The sequence below is a fragment of the Rhinopithecus roxellana genome, chromosome 6, assembly GCF_007565055.1.
Source record: "Rhinopithecus roxellana isolate Shanxi Qingling chromosome 6, ASM756505v1, whole genome shotgun sequence".
Classification (NCBI taxonomy): domain Eukaryota; kingdom Metazoa; phylum Chordata; class Mammalia; order Primates; family Cercopithecidae; genus Rhinopithecus; species Rhinopithecus roxellana.
The window spans coordinates 106,228,907-106,246,434 of NC_044554.1; the positions used below are offsets into that span (position 1 = coordinate 106,228,907).

At 49.4% G+C, this 17,528-nt stretch overlaps 1 protein-coding gene across 1 annotated transcript in view; it reads right to left on the bottom strand.

Annotated features, from left to right (window-relative positions):
* The window catches only part of PTPRN2 (protein tyrosine phosphatase receptor type N2), a 481,362-nt gene that overhangs the window by 75,421 nt on the left and 388,413 nt on the right, over positions 1-17,528 (bottom strand). Inside the window, exon 6 of the mRNA XM_030932019.1 lies at positions 16,138-16,498. Within this exon, the coding sequence (XP_030787879.1) occupies positions 16,138-16,498 (361 nt within the window). The remainder of the gene's footprint in view (positions 1-16,137; positions 16,499-17,528) is intronic.

The following is a 17,528-nucleotide window of genomic DNA, read 5'->3' on the forward strand; positions in this document are numbered from 1 at the left end:
ATCCCACACCACGTGCCTTCCCCTCAAGTGCACGCACGTCTGAGCTGACCTGCTCTCCAAGCTGGCACCAATTACAGCACATGGAACGCAAGTTCCAACCACAAAACCCCCAAACTTTTATACAACGATGTCATCGATGTGTAAATTACTGCCTATATTTTACCCCTGGAAATTAACAACTACATTGACATAAACTTAAATCTAACCAGTGTCTTTTCATTATAAACTCTTAAAACATAAAATGTATAAGATGTTACCTTTTATCAAGAGGTTAAAAAATACCCTTCTTATTTTTAATCTCTAACAAAGGCAATCCAATTAACTCACTGATTTTTAAAAAGATAAACCCAGCCGGGGCACAGTGGCTCATGCCTGTAATCCCAGCACTTTGCAGGGCCAAGGTGGGTGGATCACCTGAGGTCAGGAGTTCGAGACCAGCCTGGTCAACATGGTGGAAACCCCGTCTACTAAAAACATAAAAATGAGCCAGGCATGGTGGTGCATGCCTGTAGTCCCAGCTACTCGGGAGGCTGAGGCAGGAGAATCACTTGAACATGGGAGGTGGAGGTGGCAGTGAGCCGAGATGGCGCCACTGCACTCCAGCCTGAGCGACAGAGCAAGAGTCTAATTCAAAAAAAAGAAAAAAAGATAAACCCAAGTGATGTCTCTTGAAAACACAAAAAAATTACCTTATAAGTTTTGGGATCTAAGTTATGCTGAACAAAAAAAAAAGTGGCAAGAATATATTTTAAATATGAAATAAATAAAATATATGAAAAATAAGAATAGAAAGTAAGCAAAACAACTCTTTGCTGTTTGTTAAGCCTCATTACAGACACATCAAATTTAGGTGGTGCAGTGTGGCACCGAGGGCACGAATGATAAGAAAACACAGTCATCTGAGGGAAGAGGCCGTGGGGTGGAAGGCAGCCAGGGGTGCTCTGCCGAGCGCTGGAGCTTGGCCAGCAACAACACTGTTCCCTGCAGGCCCTGTTGCCTCAAGCGGGGCAGTGTGTGTGAGACCCACCTTCATACTTCAGGAGCACTGGCCAAGGCAGAAAAATAGACCAATGTATTCATGAGAGATTTTTAAACAAGTGTTGAATCCAGGCTGTGTTTCTGGTAAAGGCTAACGTAACCAGGATATTCAGCTGACGAGCATGTTCCATTTTCGAGCACCTGGGCCCACCGAGAGTGTACCCCAATCTCCAACCTCAACATGCAGGGCTGAGATGTCCACCCTCAGCAGCTCGAAAAGTGGCAGCTCTGCCACCCTGATCTGGAACTGACGCAGCAGGTGGACCTTCCTGTGTCCCCTGCACTGACCTTCACTGCAAAGCTAACCCAGGTGAGTCCCAGACTTCACCAGCTCCTGGAGCCCAGAAACCAATGGGCATTTCTAGAAGGTCAAGGAGCATCTATGGGGAAAGACCATTTCTCCTTAAGATCTCGGTGTCATCTCCAGCCCCTCTAATTCCATCCTTGTGAACATAACCCAGAGGGGTTACTGAGGTGAGATCCGTCATGCAGAGTGAAGAATGTGGGTGATCATGGAGACCTGCAAAGTTTTCCTCTTTCCTGGTCTGTGAGACGCTGTGTATCTGCAGCACCCTGACCCAGCATGCCTCTCCCTCTGTATCCTGTGAACTCTCCCATGATGGCCGCACCCCAGCCACTCTGGCCTCCTTTTTGTTCTTCCAACCCAATGTGCTGGTGGAATTACCCCGCTGGTTCACAGCAAATGGTCCCCACACAATACCGAGAAGCAGGGAAATATTATTCTGTGCATCCCACCCTGCTTACAGCAACATTTGTTCCTCTCAGCACCTCATGCTGCCTCCTATGCGGGAGGCCAGGGCCTGTCACTGCCCTGCCCCTGCCTGCCCACACCACCCGCTTTTCCACTCTTGCCCCTGCCTGCCCACACTGCCCACCTTTCTGCTCCTGCCCTTGCCTGGCCACACCACCCGCTTTTCCGCTCTTGCCCCTGCCTGCCCACACTGCCTATCTTTCTGCTCCTGCACCTGCCTGCCCACACCACCCCTTTTTGCTCCTGTCCCTGCCTGCCCAAACCACCCGTCTTTCTGCTCCTGCCCTTCCTGCCCACACCACCAGCCTGTCTATTCCTGCCCCTCCCTGCCTACACTGCCTGACTTTCTGCCCCTGCCTCTGCCTGCCCACACCGCCCACCTTTCTGCTCCTCACCCCACGTCCTACTCCAGGCGATCTGCAGGCAGTCTCTCTACTCTGCCTGGGGTGGGGTGGTGGTGGGTGGTATGAGCCACGCCCTCCCCTTCAGGGACAGATGAGAGCTTCAGGAGGTGAAATACTCCCTCCACCCTCTTCCCTCTTCTTTCCTTTCCCTTCCTTTCTTCCTTCTCCCTGTCCTTCCTCCCTCCCTTGCTGGCTGCCTTCTTTCCTTCCTTCCTGCCACAAACATTTACTGCACATCTCCTTTGCACCAGCTACCTTTGAAGGTGCACAGATAAATCCATGAGCAAAGTCCTTTCTTTTGTGTGTCTTCCATCTATGTTAGAATAGATGGGAAAGAAACAATGAAACCATGAATGCACAGAGTATCTGGTAGTGATCGATGCTGCGGAGAAATAACCCAGGGTAAGAAGGATTGGGGGCTGGAGGACTGCTCCTTCATACAGCACTGCCAGAGAAAGCCTCACTGAGAAGGTAACGTTTCGGCAGAGGGCTGAGGAAGGTGAGCGTGGGCTTGGCGGGGCCTGGGAAGCTGTCTTCAGGCAGGAGTAGCAGTAAGCACGGACGCCATGGGCAGAAACTGCCTAGAATGTTCGGCTGGAAGAACAGACAGGAGGCCAGAGTGTCCAGAATGCAGCCCCCATGTGGAGAGTTCACAGTGATATGGGAGCACTGGGAAGGGGAGAGCTGTTCTCTTTAAATGATACAGAAGTGGGAAGGGAGGTGCTGGTTTGAGGAGGGCAGGTCCCTGGCTGGGGCTCCATCCCCATGGACCTAGGTGAGGACAGGCCCTCCTGCCTTCACCACCAAATGTTGCATTTCCCAAGACCACCCTGGCCCCTGCCACACCCCCATCCTGTGCCTATAAAAAGCCCCAAGACCCTAGCAGGCACACACACAAGTGGCTGGATGTCAAGAGGAGCACGCTGGCAGAAGAGCAGACCGAGAGACACCAGCATGCCAGCAGGCCACCGACTGGTGGGACAAGAGCACACCGACAGACAGCAGCAGGCCATCGACCAGTGGAATGATGCAGAGTGTGGTCAGGGCCAGTCTGAGGAGAGCCCAGGCCACCGAGCACCTGGACTCCAGGGGAAAACCATCTCCCTTATGGCTCCCTCATCTGCTGAGAGCTACTTCTACTCAATACAACCTGGCACTTACTCTCCAAGCCCACATATGATCTGATTCTTCCAGCACACCAAGGCGAGAACCCAGCCCTCTGTCCTTGTGATAAGGCAAGGGTCTGATTGAGCTAACACAAGCCACCTATAGACGGCAAAATTCAAGGTGTGTAACACACGTCCACTGGGGCTTTAGGAGCTGTAAACATTCACCCCTAGACTCTTGGGGTCTGAGCCCACAGACTGCCTGTCTGTCTGCTCCCCTAGAGGTTTGAGCAGCGGGGCATTGAAGAAGTGAGCCACACCTCCATCGCACACCCTGTGAGGAAGACAAGGAAACATTTCCCATTTCAACAGGACACGGAGGGAGAGGAGTGGTGGGTGGGGGGTGCCACAGATATGCAGGGTCTCGCAGACCAGGCAAAGAGCTTTGATTTTTACTGAGAGAGCTGAGAAGCCCGTGGTGTGCTCTGAGCAGTGGGATATCATCTGATTGACAAATTTACAAGAACCACTCTGCAGGCCTGAGACAAGGTCAGAGGCAGGAGGCCAGGTCTGGTCAGATCTGGTGAGGGGTGGTGGGTGGGGGGTACAGGGAGGAGCCGGCTGGTGGGGAGAAGGGAGCATCCCAGGTGTGCTTGGAAGGCAGGTGGAGCAGGGTCTGCCAACAGACTGGACATGGGGGTACAGAAAGAAAGGGACCTAAACAGATGGTGGCCCCACAGCCACGCTGTAGAAGCTGTGGGAGGCTTCGTTCCATGTGTGGGGTCCGGGCTGGGCTGGGAGGCCCTCAGGAGCCTGACAGGCACCCACACCACCATGTTTGGTCTTGTGCCAGTCCAGATGGGATAAAAGTCCTGCTGGTCACAGGCAGGGCATGTCATGGCAGAAACCTTAAGAGATCCACAGCCTTCCAGAAAAGGCAGCGTAACGCACATGTCATGGCAGAAACCCTAAGAGATCCACAGCCTTCCAGAAAAGGCAGAGACACAGGCGTTCTCTGGAGTCAGCCAAACCTGGCTCAAGTTCTACCCCACCATTCACCATGGTTGGGACTCAGGGAACCCTGTCCAGCCTCTTCTAGCCTCAGGATTCCTCTGTGTGAAACTGAGTCAATAATTTCCATTTGAATGGGTTGCTGAGAAAATGAAATATAGTAAGTGTGTTGTCTACTACCTGCTAATGCTCAGTATTCGTTGACAGGAAGTTGTGTCCCCTCTTTTAACATCGCTGTAACATTTAATGACTCAGAGAAACTCTCTCTTACGGCTGCTACGCATCCCTTTTCCTTTGACTCCCTTTGGTTCGAGTCTTGTTAAATGGATGGGAGAGCAGAAATACAACTGCCCTGAAATAAAACCTCATGTTCTTTATGGTAAAGACCGAGAACAGGAGGCATTTTCAGTGGGCCTCTTAGAATCACTATAATAAGAAACATCCACCTTCAAAATGGAATAATAAAGTCCAATTCCAAAAATTACTTCCCCTCATCTGAAAAAGAAACTTTTTAGGTTATCATTAATGAAAAATAACTTTTAAAAAATCGTAAGTATACAAGAGAAGATTCTAAGTCGCTGGGCAGCTTATGGGAGAACAGTTAATGTGTACGAGGAATCCTCTCCCCGTAAACTCTACAAACCACACACACAGCATTTTATGGACACGCTGAGTCAGCTCAGAAGCATCCACTACCCGCCATTTGAAGATGAAGAGAAATGAAGAAGTATGTTTTGCAGTAGTCCAGTGAGCCCTGGTGGGTTGGAGAAGGGCCGCAGCACAGAGCACAGATAACAAGAATATCAAAGTAAAACATTGTGTTCCATCAACCACACCACGTAATTCTGCAATCTGGCCAGTTTATAATGACATTTTAAGTAGCTTTCAGTGCTCCAAGTAGGCTCTCATAAGGCAATTACACAAAATGTCAGGATATTAAATGTGTAAAGCCTGGAGTAAGAGATCAGCTCACATGACTCTGCATGCTCAACTGCCACAGCCTGGGCTACTGAAATTACATGTCATCCTAGGGCCTTCCAAACAAAATGGTACAAGTTTTAAAGAATCAGCTACAGCCTGCAGATAACCTCACCACAACATTGTTTTCACAAAGACAGTGGGAATCGTGCACAACAGCTTTTGCTTCTAAGTGTGTTTACAACCACGTATATATGAAGGTACACAGTTAGCCACATCTGAACAGCCACCATCACCATCAGCAGCACCACCATCACCAACACCATGATCACCATCATCATCACCATCACCATCACCATCATCACCATCACCATCAATGCTATCATCACCATTAACACCATCATCATTGCCATCACCATCAACACTATCATCACCATCATCATTATCACTATCACCATCAACACTATCAATACCATCATCATCACCATCACCAATGCCATCATCACCATCGCCATCATTACCATCACTATCAACACTATCATCACCATCATCATCATCATCACTATCACCATCAACACTATCATCACCATCACCAATGTCATAATCACCATCAACACTATTCAACACCATCATGCACCATCAACAACCATTCATCACCAATGTCATCATCACCAGCACCATCAACACTATCAACACCATCATCATCACCATCACCAACACCATCATCGCCATCATACCATCACTATCAACACTATCATCACCCATCACATCATCACTAGCACCATCAACACTATCATCACCATCACCAATGTCATAATCACCATCAACACTATCAACACCATCATCATCACCATCAACACCATCATCACCAATGTCATCATCACCATCACCATCAACACTATCAACACCATCATCATCACCATCACCAACACCATCATCTCCATCATTACCATCACTATCAACACTATCATCACCATCATCATCATCATCATCATCATCATCACTATCACCATCAACACTATCATCACCATCACCAATGTCATAATCACCATCAACACTATCAACACCATCATCATCACCATCAACACCATCATCACCAATGTCATCATCACCATCACCATCAACACTATCAACACCATCATCATCACCATCACCAACACCATCATCACCATCATCATCATTACGATCACTATCAACACTATCATCACCATCACCAATGTCATCATCACCATCACCATCAACACTATCAACACCATTGTCATCACCATAATTACCATCACCATCAACACTACCATCACCATCACCAATGTCATCATCACCATCAACACCATCATCATTACCATCACCAACACTATCATCACCATCATCACCATCACCATCAACAGTATCATCACCATCAACACCATCATCATCGCCATCATCACCATCACCATCATCACCATCAACACTATCATTACCAACATCAACACCATCATCATCACCAGTATCCTCACCATCACCCACCATCATGGGGAATGGACTGTGCTCCTTTGGTTTAGAGGACATACAGCCCATTTAATTGCTGGAGTCCAAAAGTTGGGTATTTGCAGAGGATTCAGGTAAATTCAGTGGGAGCTCATTATTGCATTCTCTCCTTATTTGGGCTTCCACAGGGAGAAACTGACATAATCATAGGCCAGCATGCTGTCTGTTTTCACTGGAAACAACACAGATGTAGTAAAATGTATGCTCCTTCCAATTTGGGGGGGTAATGGCATCACAGCTTAGTGGCGTGCATCTCTCCCTCACTAAAGAAAAGTGCCCACACTGCAGCCTGGGATGAAGCTTCTCCTGCACTGTCACACTGCAATATTTTGCACTCACAGGGCTCTGCATTCACCCAGTCTAACGCTTTCTCTGTTGAATGCAATAGTGAGGCAAAGAAGAAAAAAATATATCAAATTAGCTCTGGCATTAATGATGTGACTTCAATGGGGTGTGGGGATCGGCAGTCAAATGGCTTTCTAAAGAATGCTTCCTTTAGGTTCACGTTAGTGTGGGTTTGCACACTCAGAATGTGAACTGACAGACGGCAGGTAAGACCAGAAGAGAAAACGTTTCACAGATGTTTCAGGGTTGGGACTTCGGAGCTGCCCACATTCACTAAATGAGTTAAGCTGACATCTGTAGAAATGCCCTCTTAATGGGAACAGTTATCTTGAAAAGTTCTAGAAATGCTGGTGGAGAGGGCAAGTGAACACACAGCTACAGTCAGATGCTCGGCAAGATCAGACCCAAAGTGAACCAACTGCTGTGCAGAACACCCTGGGGCCTTGAGCCCCCAGTTCCAGCCTGTGATGCACTCACCTGCAGGAAGGGGAAAGGCTCCCCCAGCACCTTCCCTGCACCTGCTCTGTGCCCTCAGAGGGGAAGTGTCACCATGTAATCAGTGGTCTCCATTAACCAACAGCGTTCAGGTTGGAACTGGGGAGATTTGGAAAAGTGACAGGAAGGATGACATCATACACAGAGGATGCTTACACAGCAGAGAGCACCCCTGTTCCATGTGGCTCTGGAAGGCCTCCCCATTGTGCTTATACAGCGGAGAGCACCCCTGTTCCATGTGGTTCTGGAAGGCCTCCCCATTGTGCTTACACAGCGGACAGCACCCCTATTCCACGTGGTTCTGGAAGGCCTCCCCATTGTGCTTACACAGCGGACAGCACCCCTGTTCCACGTGGCTCTGGAAGGCGTCCCCATTGTGCTTACACAGCGGACAGCACCCCTGTTCCATGTGGTTCTGGAAGGCCTCCCCATTGTGCTTACACAGCGGACAGCACCCCTGTTCCATGTGGTTCTGGAAGGCCTCCTCATTAGAGCCATGGCGGAAGGTGGTGGGAGGAAAACCTCAGGGGGGCAGTGTCAGTGAAGTGCCTTCAGGTGCCCTAACAATTCCCAGTCAGACAGAGATAAATTTCAACCCAATTCTCAAAGTAAAAATCCTTCCAGCAAATGCAGCTGACTCATAGCAGCATGGACCTGGCAGGAAAGCAGTGACCTCACAGGTGTTTAAGCAGAGTCTGTAAGGGCATCAGCCGAACACCGTGGAAGAGATTATTTCTCCCATGGGGGCAGAGTTTATGACTCTCTCACTTCTCCCAAATCTGAAAGCAGTGACTCTGCACTGATGCAGAAGTGGGGGAGCTGCCTCCCGCTGGAAGAAGACATGAGCTGGGAGGAGCTCAGCAGTGTAGGTCCAGGGCTGCCAGCCACACGCGGGGCCAGGGCTGCCAGCCACACACGGCCGCTGCCACCCCGCACTGGGTGCATCCGCGTCAGGACTGCTGAGCAGGTGGGTGTGTCCTCAAGGGGCAGTGAGAGGATCCCTAGTCCAGCTATATAAGCCACAGCATGACCCCTCCCCCACCAGCACCCCCTGGGAGAGAGTGCGCTGCTGCTGACTCCACGGTGTGCTGATGCGTAGAAAGAAAAGCCTCAGGCAGTGCACACTGAGCACGGGACTGTTTCGCTGGGATGAAAGGCGCTTTGATAACATAGGTGCCTTCTCCTCCTGCTTTGGAGGGTGCTCGTGAACTCCAGCCAGGGGCACGGATCTGAGATTAAGAATTTATCAGTGGCTTCCTCCTGGAGCAGCCTGTGAGAGGCGCCTCTGCGTGCCAGTGATTAGGTGGCCAATTCTCTTCTAATTTTTTTTTTTAAGCCAAGAGGCATGCTTGGGTTTAGAATACTGAGCAGCACTGGCCTGCATTCAAATATGAATGAATTTCTTCAAAAATGAAAAGGCAGCAGGTGCTTCCTTTCAAGTGAAAATGACCCCAAAAGTGTGGGCATATTTTCTCCAGAGTGACAGAAGCATTGGCATCGTGTTTTCTGTATTATCATCTACTGTTGTCACCGTGAAAAGTCAAAGCTTTGGTTCCCTGCCCTCCTGAGACTGGGCTGCGGGGCACATGCCCTTCTCGGTGAGGGTTTTCAGTCTGGGACTCCCACCAGCACGACAGGGAAGTGGGCACCACACCGGCCAAGGCAGGACCTCAGGCTCACGGGAGGCTTGAAGGAGAAGAGGACCAGAGCACGCTTATCTTGGATGAGGGGTGAGGACTGGGAGCCCGTGTGATTGGCTGGGACTTCGCAAGGGCTTTCTGAATGAATGAGTGAACTCAGGAATAACCACGCGAAGCATTGCATGGCTGGAGAGCTGCATGGCCGGCAACAGAAACAAGTTCTTCCAGCTTCCACGTGAGTTTCCCAGTCACTTCCCAAACGAACGCCATGGGCCCACCTTAGAACAGAGGCTGGCTGGGTGGAGACCCGTAATTACCCTGGCCATACAAGTGAGAGTATAATAAGATGCCTGAATAGAAGAAATACCAGGTTTGTTGGGAAGAGGCTGCAATGTGAAATTCAGAACCAAAAGTCAGCCGTCATGATGTGAATTAGGGTCTTGTAATTCCCATTCAGGCTCCGGAGGGCGCAGAACCGAGATGATGAAGAAAGCATTCTAACAGGTTGGTTACCGGTTTTGTTTCCTGTTCAGTGTGGCTGGTGTTTGATCAGTGAGCAAGGATTACAACAGTGGACACCCCACACATTATTTGTCATTGGTTCATTTAGAAAACGGTGTCTGATGCATGCCCCAAAGTGATTTTCAAAATGCTTTCACTGTCATCAGAGTCTTGAGCTGAAACAATGGCATTACACAGATACCATATCTATATGAAAAAAATATTACAGCACTGACGAAAGAAAGCAGAAGTAAAGAAATGGAGAAACAGTGTATAAATATCGTATGCTCATGGCTAGTAAGATCATAATCTCAAAAGAAACAGTCCCAATTGCCATAATCCCAAATAGTGAAATCCCCAAATCTCTGCATATCAAAATCTCTAAATAGAGTCTAAATCCCAAAAGTCTAATGTTGCTAATGTTTAAAATCCCCTAAATGATAATCACAGAAGAGCTGCATCCTGCTGGGTGGAGCTATTACCTTGTTACTGCCTTTATTTGGAAATTAAGCATAATTTAAGGAGTTGTGTGCTAAGTTGACAAGGAGTTGAAAGTGTGGACTTAGTTTTAAGTGTCAACTTGACTGAGTTAAGGAATACCTAGAAATCCAGTAAAGCTTCATTTTGGGTGTTTCTGGGAGGTGTCTCCAGGGAGATAGGGTGGAGTCTGAGTGGGCTGGGAGAAGGTCTGCCTCAGTGTTAGTGGGCAGGCACCATCCAAACAGCTGGGGCCCAGAGAGAACAAACACGGAGGGTGAATTAGGCTCCCTCTGAGCACTGGGGCAGACTTTCCTTCTGCTGCCCCGGACATCAGAGCCCCAGGTTTGCCGGCCTTCAGACTCCAGAACTCACACCAGCCGTCCCTGGGTCCTCAGACTGAGAGTTACACCATCAGCTTCCCTGGTTCTCATCGTAAAAACACTGCAACTTCCTCAACAAATGAAGAATGCCCTTTTCGTACATCTTCATTTGTGAAAGATACAATTTCTTGAGATCTCAGCTCTTCGACTGTTTATGCAGCACTGACCCATCAGGGTTTTTGACTGATCTCGTCAAAAGACTTAGGCTGTTCATCAGGGTATTTCAGATGCCTGCAGTTATACAGCTGGGTGCACACAATTACCAAGCAGAGTGTCGCTTTTACACATCTCCCTTCCTGACCTACGTCTTCATGAACACGGTTCATCTGCTCATAACTGCTATGCCCATGCAACTGTCATCAAGATATCTGAGGGCTCGTGCCTGCAAAAATATGAATGTTATTGTCACTTATTTTATTGTGCAAAATGGCCTATGAAGTGCTTTGTCATGATTTTATATGTTTTGCAAACAAATTCCCTTTTAAAAATGTAAATAAATGTCTTTTAAACAATTTTTTCCAGAATTACATTTTTGGGATTTTGATATTTTGAGACTGAGATTTTCAGGCTTTTAGGGACCTTAGGGATTTTGATATTTCAGGATCTTAACATTCAGAATTATGGCATTCAGGACTGTATCTTTCAGGATTATGACTGGCTCCCAAAGACTCAATATTGTCAGCATGTCAGTTCTCCAACTTGATCTATGCATTTAATGAAATCCCAGTCAAAATCCCAGCAAGTCATTTTTTGGATACAAGCAAATTTATTCTAAAGTTTACATGGAGAGGCGAGTGACCCAGAACAGCCAACACAATACTGAAGAAGAACAAAGGTGGAGGACAACACCACCCATCGTTAGGACGCGCTACACCCGCCGTTAGGACGCACTACACCCGCCGTTAGGACGCGCTACACCCGCCGTTAGGACGCGCTACACCCGCCGTTAGGACGCGCTACACCCGCCGTTAGGACGCGCTACACCCGCCGTTAGGACGCGCTACACCGGCCGTTAGGACGCGCTACACCCGCCGTTAGGACGTGCTACACCCGCCGTTAGGACGCGCTACACCCGCCGTTAGGACGCGCTACACCCGCCGTTAGGACGCGCTACACCCGCCGTTAGGACGCACTATTTAGGACACACTACACCCTTTGTTAGGACGCACTACACCTGTCATTAAGACTCACTACACCCATCGTTATGACTCCCTCCAACTCCACAGGAATCCAGGCAGGGTGGAGTTGGTGACACAGACAAACAGATGAATGAAACAGAACAGAGAGCGCAGACATGGGTCCACAGACATGAGGTCAGCCAAGCTTTGAAAAAAAGCAAAAGTGATGCTATGGAGAAAGGATCGCCTCTTAACAAATGGTGCTGGACAATTGGACGTCCACACGCACAGAAACAATTCCAGATGCAGACCTTACACCCTTCACAACTAACTCAGAATGGATCACATAACTCATTATAAAAAGAAAAACCATAAAACTCCTTAAAGGTAAGAGAGGAGAAACTCTAGATGACCTTAGGTTTGGTGATGACTTTTTAAAATCCAACACCAAAGGCAAAATCCATGAATAAAATAATTGGAAGTTGGACTTCATTAAAATAAAAACTAATGCTCTGCCAAAGACACTGTCAAAAGAATGAAAAGACAAGCCACAGACTGGGAGAAAACGTTTACAAAAGATGTATCTGATATCTGATAAAGGACCAATATCTAACATATTCAAGAACTTTACAAACTCAACAATAAGGAAACAAACAGCCTAATTAAAATATGGCCCAGAGACCACCACAGACACCTCACCAAAGAAGATACACAGAGGAAAACAAGCACATGGAGATGCTCTGCTTCCTCCGTCATCAGGGAAATGTGAATGAAAATGACAACGAGACACCACCACACACCTCTCAGAACGGCCAGAACCCAGAACACCGACAATACCCAATGCAGGCGAGGATGTGGAGCAACAGCAGTTCATTCACTGCTGGTGACATGCAGAACGCAGAATGCCACAGCCACTGGGGAAGACAGTAGCCTCCAAAACCAAACATTCTCTTACTATGTGATCCAGTGACTACACTCCTTGGTACTTACCAGTAGAAGTTGAAGACTTACACCCGTACAAAAACCTGCATGAGGGTGCTGATGGTAGCTTTATGAATAATCGCCAAAACATGGAAGCAACCAAGATGTTCCTCAGTAGGCGAATAAACTGTGGCCCATCTATACAATGGAATGTTATGGATTATAATGTAATAATACAATATTATTCAGCACTACAGAGAAATGAGCCATTGAGCCATGAAAAGATGGGGGAATCTTGAAGGCATGTGACTGTGAAAAGGCCACATATTGCACGGTTCCAACCCCAGAACATTCAGGAAAAGGCAAACTATGGAGACAGCAACAAGGTCCATGGCTGTCAGGTGTCAAGCAGGGGAAACTGGAGATGCTGAACTGGATGAGCCCCAAATTCCTTCACTGGCCACTGCACGTCACCTGCTGTCCTCCCCGTCACCCCACCTTAGATAGACCTTCGATTGAACCTGCTTTAAAGCTCTTTGGAAGGAGACCAGATGTGAATTAGGAATAAGTGGCAGAAGAGGGTCTCTTTTTAAAGTTTTTACCAGGTGAACTTTTATTGTATGTGTGCAGCCTGCAGCCTCGTTGACTGACTGCTTCTTCGGGAGCAGGTCCGCGTCGGGGCTTCTCTCTCACTCTCTGAAGACTGAACAGCAAGGGTCTCATGTTGGACCCGACCGTGCGGCAGGAGGGTGGCCCTGCTCTCTGACCTGTAAAAAAGTTTTCTCTTCCCTGACATCATCGGAGGGTCCTCCCTTCCTGCTTGGGTGCAGGTGCTCTTTGTGTGTTGAGAATGTCTAACTAGCTAGGGCCTCTCATCTTGAGACATCATTCCATGTCTGGATTTGCTTTCAAATCATTCCAGGGCAGAGCAGGGGGCTGTAGTGGGTGCAAAGGAGCATCAGGAAAGCCTGAGAGTCACCATTTGTGGCAGACAGGAGATGCCTGTACGGGGTTCTCAATTCTCTCTGCATATTTCGTAGGAGACGCCTGTATGAGGTTCTCAATTCTCTCTGCTTATTTCATAGGTGATCAGTATTCTCTGTGTGCTTCAGAAGTGACACCTGCATGGGGCTCTCCATTTTCTCTGCGTATTTCATATTTGACTGCTTTACATGATGCTTTTCTAAAGCACACAGTGCAATTAGGAAGACACTGTATATCAGAAGATCACCAGCATGGCAGGGTAGCTCAGGAAGAATGCCAGGCACATTGTGTGAATCGTAGGGATCACGGGAGAGTGAAGAGAGCACGTTCAGGACTCTTTATCCGAAGATCCACACCCTGGGGTGTGGGAGGAAGGAGAAGGTGCCAAGGCAGAGAGGCGAAGCTCGCCAGACGCATAGGAAAGGCGCGCAGAGCAGGAGCGTGCGTAGGAAGGACACGCAGAGCCGCAGCACGCCCTATTCTCTCTGCGAGCTCACCCACACCGGGTTCTCCAGCTGGGTTTCCCTCCCTTTGATGGGGGTGAGGATGTTGACTGCTTTCTGTTCCCAGTAATGAGGACAGAGGTGAATGGGGCTTTTTAAGTTGTGGGAGATGGGATAGGATAGAGAGAAGGGAGGTTAGAGAAGGAAGAGGACGACCCAACATGACCCCACTAGAAGGAGCACAGAGGCGGAAGAATGCAGGTGGAGGGGCAGCCAGCACCGGGGAGGGCCATGGAAGGCTGAGACGAGAAGCTGAAGGGGACCTCAGCCGTGTGGCCAAGGGCTGAGGCCACACTGAGCTGGAGGAGAAAGGGGAGCTCGGCAGCTACATGGGACCCAACGTCACAAGTGAAGACCCCCTGATAGTGTCCAGTACCCATGAAAGCACAAGAGGCAGTGAAGACCCCCTGATAGCGTCCAGTACCCACGAAAGCGCAGGAGGCGGTGAAGACCCCCATGGTGTCTAGTACCCACAAGAGGCAGTGAAGACCCCCTGATAGCGTCCAGTACCCACGAAAGCACAGGAGGCGGTGAAGACCCCCATGGTGTCTAGTACACAGAGAGCGCAGGAGGGAGGACCATCAAGAAAAGGGGTTTCTCGGAATAGAGCATGACTTAGAACAGAAGAAACGTAGCCCCAGAGGGAGAGGTGCTGGAGGGAAAGTGGCCATTCCAGGCAGGCAGCTCCCATGGCCAACAGCACCATGAATGCTCCAGCAGCGCTCACTCAAGTGCAGCATTGGCCTCCTCCGCCGTCCTTCTCCTCCAAGACAGAACAAGGAGAAAGCATTGGTCATGGTCATGCGTCCTTCCCTCTAATTGCAACTTCACATTCCTTCTATTTAAAAACTGCCATAACGGCTGTATGAACAAAGAAAGAGTGAGGGCAGGAGAGCTTCCGGCTGCAAACAGCAGAGAAGCTGACGCTCGCTCTCAGCAGCTCCCATTCAGCCTTCACTTAAGGATCACGGAGTGCTCACATAACGCGATGCTCAGGCAATGTTTGTGAAAACCGTTATCTACTTCATTTTAGTGTTTGTTATCTCCAAAGGGGAAGTCATATTTTATCACAATCCACTGCAGGATGGTCTTGGGAAAAGGCTGTTGGGAAATAAATGGGTCAGAACCTTCTCCATATCACAGAGCCACAGGAACCCGCAAATGCCCTTCTCCCCTGGGCCCGCCCTGACGTGGGTTAACTCAGGTAGCGACACCAGAAGCCACGCTCTTGGCACAGTGGTCATCTCGAGGCCGACACTGTTCACCCAGCCCATGGTGAGCAGCACGAAATCCAGACGGGGCTTTGGAATATGTGGCCAACCGCCATAAATATGGGCCAGGGCCACATGCTGGGCCACAGGAGGGGTGAGTTCAGCGACAAAGGACACTGGACTTAACGTATCAATTTTCCATAACAAAAAGGGCTGTGGGCCAGACCCATCCTGCAAGCCATGTTCCCCACCCCATCCATCAGCTTCAGCAGTAAAATTGTGAAATTGTAAAATCTGGGGAAGGGATGAACGAGAAGTGAGAAGGGAACACACACACTGTCTCCAGACCCTCAGGAGCAACTCCCCCTCCCACCAGCTGCTGCGTTCATCATCCCTAGACCCTCAGGATCATCTCCTCCTCCCCTGGCTGCCGCCTTCACTGTCCTCACACCCTCAGGATCACCTTGCCCTCCCACTGGCTGCTGTGTTAACTGTCCTCACACCCTCAGCAGCGCCTTCTCTGTCCCACCCTCAGGATCACCTCCTGCCTCTCACCGTCCACTGCATTCCCAGGTCTTGAAATGACCACATACTCCTTCCCAGCACAGAGAGGGTATAAGGACCGAAGGGACCCTTCCCCACATCGTGCCCCACTCCTGCTGCACGTCCTCAGGGGGAGTGCAGTGTGCAGACCCCACATGTGGGAAGAATGTAGTGCATCTGTCTCTAGGAGGGGCCGGACAGAGAACAGTCAGCAAACAAGAAACACCAAGCAGGCTGGCTCACCTTCGCCTGTGCTGGGGGGGTCTTCAGGATCTCCCAGAGGTGAAGGCCACTTCTGGGGGATGGCTGGTGACAACAAGGGCCTGGGCATTCTTGAGGGTGCACGCAGAAGGTACTGTGGCTCCAGGCTGCCCTTCCCAGGGGGAGCTGCGGGCCTCTGGGCAGCATAGGCACCAAGGGCTGCCATCAGATGGTGTCTCTCCACACTGCTGTCCACCTTAGGGCTGAGCTCGTCTGGCTGGAGCTGGCTGAGGGTCCGCGGCAGGAGGTCCTCGGGGAGCTGGGCCTGGGGCCCAGGAGGGTAGGTCAGCGCAGACGTGTGGGCCACATAGGTCAGGATGCTCTTGGAGAAGCGGTCGTCACCCTGGAGGGGCAGGAGAGCAAAACAGAGCAAGAGTCACATTTCCATCGTTAGCCAGGGGCACCAAGATGCCCTTCAGTCTCAGTTTTCAAGGTCCTAAACAGCCCTGGGGGTACCAAGATGCCCTTTGGTCTCAGGTTTCAAGGTCCTACACAGCCCTGGACGTCTCTGAAATGTAAAGCCAAAACAGGACTCTCATTTTCACTCTGACCAACTCAGGTCCCTACTTCATATTTGTTCCTGCGTTATTTTTAATAACAGCCTCATGGAGATAATTCACTCACATCAGCAGTTTTCAGTGTATTCACAGAGTTGTGAAACATCACTACTAAGTCCAGAACATCCGCATCACCTGAAAAGACACTTTGCAGCGTCCCCATTCCTCCCTCCCACCCCGACACTGCTCATTCACTTTCAGTCTCTATGGATGAGTCTCTTCTGGACGTTTTGTGTAAATGGAATCACACCACGTGTGGCATCTGTGCCTGGCTTGTTTCCCTCTGCGTAATGTCCTCAGGTGCACCCATGCGGATGCCGGGGCACGGGCCTGGGACGTCCTTCCTCTTTAAGGTGAGTACTATCCCACTGCATGTATATCCCACATTTTAAAAATTCATTGATCAGTTGATGGACATTTGCTTTTTTCCACCTTTTGGCTATTTTGAATAATGCTGCTCTGAGTATTCATTTATGAGTCTTTGTATAAACGTGTTTTCAATTGTCTTGGGTTTGTTTGAGGATGTTACGTGGTAACTCGACATTTAACTGATAGAGGAACTCCTAAGCTGTTTTCCAACACAGCAGCACCATGAAAAAGCTCACCAGTAATGGATGCAGACCCCAGTTCCTTTGCATCCTTGCCAACACTTTCTACTGTCCTTCTGTTTTTATTATGGTCATCCTAGCGGTTGGAAAGCGATACCGCGCTGTGTCATTTGCATAATGCGTATGTCCTGCGCCTGGAGCCTCCAACTCAGCTTTAACTAATGGTCCTTTGCACGGCTGCTCGGGGTTACTGCTTTCCCAGCAATGT